At 30.8% G+C, this 7813-nt stretch overlaps 1 protein-coding gene across 1 annotated transcript; it reads left to right on the top strand.

Annotated features, from left to right (window-relative positions):
• Window positions 1-3036: 3036 nt before the first annotated feature.
• LOC102595274 (uncharacterized) lies at window positions 3037-5657 on the top strand. The gene is made up of 8 exons (XM_006359861.2): window positions 3037-3152; window positions 3419-3484; window positions 3572-3669; window positions 3781-3818; window positions 3940-4027; window positions 4131-4340; window positions 4467-4532; window positions 5309-5657. Exons 1-8 carry the CDS (start codon window positions 3116-3118, stop codon window positions 5474-5476), a joined length of 771 nt encoding a protein of 256 aa, XP_006359923.1. The 5' UTR covers window positions 3037-3115; the 3' UTR covers window positions 5477-5657.
• The last annotated feature ends 2156 nt before the right edge of the window (window positions 5658-7813 follow it).

Raw genomic sequence — 7813 nt, 5'->3', positions numbered from 1 at the left:
AAGCCTTGTATAGTATACAGAAACAGACATATTACCTTGCTGCAAGGAAGAAATATCTTTGTGTAAATTGTAAGATCTAGATCCATCCACTCTGTCAAATCTCTCTTTTAAATCAGTCCAAACATCAAAAGCAGTAGTAGCAAATGCTATACCACTCAGTAAACTCTTCGAAACTGAATTCATAAGCCATGATAATACAATGGCATTCACTCTTTCCCATTGTCCCCATAATTCCTCACTATAAACCTCTTTTCGAGAAGATCCATCAATTAGCCCTGTTTTATTCCTCCATAACAGAGCTAGCCTAATAGATCGATTCCACAGAGTATAGTTTTCAACACCTACTAGCTGAAACGAGATGATGCTAATGCCACTAACATCAGTAGGACTGAGAAACAGAGTATGATTATAGTCGATACCTTGTCCTGTTCCAGTGTAGCCATGTAAGGAACTAGTAGCTCCTTGGCCATTGTTGACGATTGGAGACTGATCCACAGCTATTTGATCATTCACCATATTAGATCCTTGATAAATTGTTGTCGCGGAAGCAAAACCAGAGAAAAATCAACAATTATTCACCACATAATTCAGCTCCAATCTCAGATCTGTAATGAATTCTGATGATACAGATGAATCGATGAATCAGAAATTGATTCTTTGATCTTTTGCACAACTCGTCTTCAACAGTAAGCACTGTGAAGGTACAACTCTGATACCATGAAGGTAAAACGAAAGAGCTCAATCAGAGCAACAATGAGAGCTTCATGAGCATCTCAGATATTTTGTATTAAGAAGAAGAAGATTACATTGAGTGAGTCACAGTATTTATAACTCTCTTACTGTGACTTGTAACTAATCTTACTAACTAACTCTATGCTAGGTAGTTACAACTAATTATTATAAAATGACTGATCTACCCTTTCACTTTTAACAGCCTAACTAACATTAACTAACTTCTAACTGACAGTAGCTCATCTTCACATCACATTATTCAAATTAAAATTCTTACCATTTATCATAGTAATATTGATATTGAAATTTTATTTTACCTTAAATAATGAGTAATAATTTTGAACGGTAAAAAATAGTTATTTTTCTTATATATGGATGTGAATTAATCAGATTTTAAAAGCGAATATCAAATATTGAATGAAAACTAAATATTGTAATTGATGAACAAGAATCTTATGATGATATAAACAAGAGAACATGGAATATTTTTAACCCATTGTTTCAAAGATTAAATGGACTAGTAAAAGTTATCAGCCTGAAGTAGTTGGGTTGCAATTCCATCAACTTTTATGGATTTACAGACTTGTGATGAGATGATTACGATAGATTTCTCCTCTTTTAATAAGAGGCTTCGGATTGGAATTTATAAGAATTTCAAAAAAAAATCTTATTGGAATATCACTTTTAAGACTAAGTTTTACAATGCGTGAATATGAATTTAATCAAACTTTAATATAGATATTAAATACGAAATGAAGAATTAAATATGAATTTAAATTGACACACATTTCACATGGATGTTGAAACCTGTACTGAAAGTTCAAGGAAAGCTACATGACAAGAGGTATCATAATTACTTTGTGTTTTCCTTCAAAAAGATTTTTTTTTGGTTAATTTAAAATCATTGTTTTTGTTCGTGTGAAACCGCGGTTTTTTTTTATTTCTATTATTTTCACCTTAGCTTTAGGTAAATATTATATTAGTTCTTTTAATTATTTGGGAGAAAAAGAATATTACAAATAATTAAAATAGTAAAGCATCTTATTCTTATATAATCTTCAAAACGCGTAGGCAATAAGCTCTTAAGAACGCAATAAAATACTTTCAACGTTTTTATGATGTGAAATAAAAAAATAGTATAAAATAACAAAATTCTCATAATCTCGGAACCAACTATATTGTTGTAGAAATATTTGGCTATATATATAATACAATTATAAAAGTAGTATTTTTAAAGGGTTTTTCCACTGTATGAATGAGAAATTTATATTATAAAAAAACTGATTTTTCCCCCTTATTTTTCACTGAATTATTTTACTAGTTGGAAAAATGTAGGGAAATAGATTATCACTTAAATAGTGGGAAATTTTTTAATTTTTTAATGTAAAAACATTACTATTTTTTCTCACTAAATTAAAATATTTGTAGAAATAATCATCGAACATTTTTCAAAGAGAAATAACTGACATTTTAGTAGTGTTATTAGTACTTTAGATCGGTAATATATTTATCAACTAATTACAATAATTGTAAAAACAATGGACTTATGCCTGTACGTGGAAAAAAACACTTTTTCTTGTTTAATAGGAAAACTTTTTCTTTAGTGATATGCTTTTTACACATTAAGTTAACAAAATCAGAAAATATTATTCACAGAAATATTTTATAGTTTCCTCCACACCAAAATCTCTTTCTTATTGTTTTTTCATTCCTCTTTGGCCCTCATTTTATGAAGGAACATACACATGACATGACATTCAATAATTGATCTACTTTTTATTTTTCATTTTTTTCATTTTTTAATCTATATGATCTGAAATTTGTAGTTTTAAATATTCGATAACATTTGATTCACCTTATATATTTCTCTTAAATTTATTATTTTTAAATTTTACAAATATTTTTTAATGGATTAAAACCTACCACCAAGGTGCATGAATATAATCATTACTCCTTTAATTAAAGATCTCGATTTTAAATCTTGAGTGTGAAAAATATCTTCATAAAAAATCGCTTCCTTCGAATGAATTTAAAGAAACTCAAAATATTTAAATTAGTCACTCTCATTTAAACGAGTATTAAAATAATCATAAGCAACGTGTCAATCACGGAAACATGGGCATTATTGTCCTTACAATATAATAATCGTTTTTAATTGGATAACGTGTGGGTCCCGCTTACCTCAGTTGTCAAATTACACTCGTTATCATCTGATGAGTCATCAAAAATATTTTTATATTCCCAATCTTGTCCTTATCTTCTTCTACAAACTCGTATAAATACCCGCTTTCCCTCCCCATTTCAAAGCCCTCTCTTGTGTCTACTCATCATTTCACAAAAAAATATTTGCATTTATAATTTGCTCAATTTGTTTTTCTCTACTATGGATTCTTCCTCCCCTTTTGACTCTATTATTTTTGGTAAGTTTCTCTCTTCAATTTGTTATAATACGTGTTTCACGAGGTAGGAATAAGGTCTAGAGACTTCACCTATGAGAAGATTAGATTGAACACGTTATTGTTGTTAAAATACATAAGAAAAATTCGTTTTGACTGTCGAAGTTTTTATGATATTTGTTCGATTGCTTGTGGAATTGTGTTTAATTATAGTTATTAGTCTTAATTTGCGTTTCGTTGACTTGTTGAGAAATTGTGTTGAATAATATTTTGAAATAATTTTTGTTTAGATTTGGATGATACTCTGTATTCGTCTAAGACTGGAATTGGACAATCCTTGAAGAAGAACATTGACGGTTCGAATTCTGTTAAAATTAAACGTAATTCAATATCATGAGCTATGATCGGTTACCTGAATCTGTTATTTTTGGCTGAAAAAACAGATTTTCTGGTGGAGAAATGCGGTTTTCCGGTGTCGAAAGCATCGGCTTTGCGTGTTGAGCTTTTCAAAACTTACGGCAGTTCTCTTGCCGGATTACGAGTAATTATCCTGTTTTTAGCCTTAATTCTCAATTAGTACTTCAATACTTTGCCATTAATCAAATTTCGATTAGTTAATTGTGTTGTTTAATTCCTTTGCTTTATAATGCAGGCTATAGGCTATGATGTTGATGCCGATGATTATCACAGGTGAGATATTTTGAGATTTTTTTATTTTTTATTTTCATAGTTTGATTCTCTAATTCATAAAAAAAAATTGCGATTATTGTTCTGAAAATGTTTCTATTTCAATTTCCCCAATCTTCAACAGCTATGTGCACGGAAGATTACCGTATGATTTGATTAAACCGGATCCCCAATTACGAAGCATCTTGCGTCGTATTAATCAAAGGAAAATTGTAAGTTGTTTTATATATGGTTGAATGTATTGTGATCTGTTAATGATCGTTAATGACATGTTAATTTGGATATTGTGAATTAATTTTGCAAGTAAATGTGCAGATTTTTACGAATTCGGATCGAATTCATGCGATGAAGGCTTTGGATCGTCTTGGAATTACGGATTGTTTTGAACAGATCATTTGTTTCGAGACGATGAATTTTAACCTCTCTAAGGCAACAAGGCCGGAAGAGATTCCGGTGATATTGAAGCCTTCAATGGAGGCAATGAACATCGCCATTGAAGCTGCTCAGGTCGATCCTTATCGCACGGTATGCTATATACTCTGCTTTTCAATCTAATTAATTACCTCTTTATTTTTTGCTAATTATATGATTCAGAGTTTGATTATTAATTTTTTTTGGTTTGTTTGTTGTTTTTTGTTTTTGTGAGTTTAGCTCTTCCTTGATGATAATGTTAAGAACATAGCTGCTGGAAAAGCTGTGGGGCTTCAAACAGTTTTGGTAAGTTCTTATTTGTATATTTGTGTGTTCACAATTTGCTTTTGAGATGAGATGATCACGTGAATAATTAGATTGAGAAGCTAATGTAGACTGAAAAATACTCATTAAAACTTTATTCCTACCCCTAAGAAGATATGGGTAATATTTAGTGGAGCACGTTAAATTTCCTATTTTATATAAAAATAAGGTACAAGAAGATATTTCAGCTTGTGGTTATCTTAAATTGTACTATGTGACCTTATTGTCCTGCTATTCAGTAATCAAAGTTAGGTTACAACCAATATGTGTTGTGGATCACTGGTGGGAGTGTTTTACCCTTAATCAAAGGTCTCGGGTTTGAACCCTGGGTATGGAGAAAATCTTGTTGGGAGCACTACTCCCGAATGGGCTTTGTAGTGCGCGATCCGAATTTAGTCGGGGCTCCAATGTGGGCTCCGAACACTGGATGGGAAACCAAGAAAAAAGTTTATAGCACCAAGAAAATGACTTTATTTTGGACCAAAGTGTTTTTCCCCTTTGTACAAACTCGACTTGTCCAGTTCAAAACGTGGGTTATTGAAAATGAAAAAAGTTCTACAAGTGTAATGGTCCTTTGACATATGATGGATATTTTAGCTAGTGCTTATCACAAAGTTCTACCTGTTTCTCTTATCTACATCAATTAAATATCTATCTCATTTGAAGATGTGAAAATTTTAAATATCCTCTTACAGAAATATAGGATAAGACTACGTACAATAAACTCTGATTTACGTGTTTATTTCCGTATATTGAAGGTTGGAAGATCGACCAAGACGAAAGAAGCTGACTATGCATTAGAGATAGTGACTGATTTGGTTCAAGTAGTACCAGCAATATGGTTCAAGGAAGAAGAAAAAGATCAAAAAATAACACGTACAAGAAGTGAAATGGACTTTGTTACAACCACAGCTGTGGGTGCTTAATCTATGTCAAGAAAAAACCAAAATAACAAGAATCTTCTAATCCATGTACAAGTGTACATATTCTTAAAATAATTGTCTTTAATGTATGTGAATGTACTTGTTATGTATATATATAAATCATGAATAAATTAACAAAAGAAAAGCCACGTGAAGGTGGTTTTTTCGAGAACTTTTGTGTTGATTCGAGATAAGCTCAACAAATTTTAAATTTGAAAAATAGTTTTAATATATTCCTCAAGCCTTCTGGAGCTAGAGTGCGGCTTATGTGTTCAACCAAACTCAATTAATCAAATACTATATTTATCTTAAAATTTCATTGAATATTCACAAACACATGTGATGGGAGATTACAATATTAAAGATAACCTTTACATACTTGGAGAACTTTTTTATTGAGTATGTTTATTTTATTTGAATTGATTGATAGGTATGAAACCAACAAGTTGTGTTGCTTTCAATGCTAAAGTTGATGTGTACAATATTTTAATTTTCTTAATTAACCAACATTATTGCAAGCATATTGTATAATTTGATGTCGTTATCTGCCTAGTCAGTGGGTGTCTTTAAGTTTGTCATTAATACTCAAATAAGGATGGTTAATTAATGGATTTAATGTTGATCTAGCCTAAATAAACATTTTATTTGTGAGATCCCTATCTCTAAACATCATTGGTATTATAGTGATGTTTCGTTACGCATCAAAACAAGCATTAATTAACTACTCATGCACCTCAAAAGCTAAGAAATTGTAAAATTATATTTTTGACCTAACTCACAGCACCTCAAAAGCTAGCTTAAAGGGAGGATTGCTCGATCCTTATAAGAAGATCACGCATTTCATTAACCATCAATGTGAGACTTTTTCATTCTTCAACACCCAACTTCACGCTCAGAACTGGACATCTGTAACGTGGATAATTTAATTTAGGGTCCACATCAGGTGAAATGGGCTATACTCTAATAGCATGTAAAATTAAGTCTTGACCATAACTCACACTCCGATAACTAGGAGACTACACTTCTTAATTCTTATTAGCCCCAATGAGAGACTTTTTTTATAAAAAAAATCAATAGAAATTTATTAAATATCTATCAAAATTAAGTTTAAAACTTAGTAATTTAACATTTTAATCATCGTTCTAAAATCTGAAACTCATAAGATTGAAATTTTGGCACTGCTTCAAAAAAAAAAAGAATGATAGATTTTATTATTTAGCGATAGAAGTTATCTATGACTAATTCTATCCATTGCTAATTTCTATTGTTTTAATAAAAAGAATTGTACATCTTTGTATTTGCTAAATTGTTGCTAAGCAAGAATGCATCATTGTGAGTTGTGACACATGAATTATGAATACACCATGGCTAGAGCTGAATGAGTTATATAATCATGTTAGCTGAGAATATATATCGTGTAAGCAATAATAATACAACAAATTAAATAATAAGATTTTATTCCTTCCACAAATAGTAACTTTTTGATTGGACAGAATAAGAAGAAGACTAGAGTTCACTTCAAATTAAATTATATTCCATATTTCAAAATCCTCTAAATCTTTGCTATCTCCATTTTAAAACAGGAAGCAATTAATCAATAAACTTTCGTGTTGTTATGAGTTAATTAATTAGCTGGCTACAACAATTACAACGTTGTATTGCGCCTCAATTTCAAGCAAATTGGAATCGACTTTATAGATTTTTGTTAGAGTAGTAAAACTCTGTAGAAGTCTCACATTGATTGGGGAATTGACGGATAGTTTGCTTATATGGACTTGGGAAATCCGCGCCTCATGAGCTAGCTTTTAATTCGGGGTTGAATTAGGCTCCGATATCATATCTTTACAATTTATTGAACATGTCCTCTGGATAAGAATCCGATAAAGATGTGAACCATAGGGATCACAAAATCTAAAACTCAAGTATATTATTGTCACGATCCAAAAACTCGAGTCTTGATAACATCTATCCAAAAAATTCATTAGTAGGTAAGTCAATCCATATTCCAGAACGACAAGTAATAGATATATTGAGCATAACAAAATTATAGCAAAATAAAGGAATACACAACAGAAAGAAGAAAATGACATAAATATGTATAACAACAACTTGGTGGACGATTAACGAAGGTACAAAGCTATACTAAAAAGAGTACAAACTTTTCTTAAATACGTAAGACGAGTCAAAACTATATACAGATAGAGATGAGTCAAATTAGGACGTCATTAACTCACCCTCTCTTTATCTCCGAAAGCTCTGTTGCTGCAGAGAAATTAACGCTATCAAATAACGTTAATTGAGACGGAACATGTCTGTATGTATGTTTATTTGTTTAATTTA

Source organism: Solanum tuberosum, unplaced genomic scaffold, assembly GCF_000226075.1.
Source record: "Solanum tuberosum cultivar DM 1-3 516 R44 unplaced genomic scaffold, SolTub_3.0 scf00309, whole genome shotgun sequence".
Lineage (NCBI taxonomy): Eukaryota > Viridiplantae > Streptophyta > Magnoliopsida > Solanales > Solanaceae > Solanum > Solanum tuberosum.
This window is presented reverse-complemented; position numbering and strand designations above follow the sequence as displayed.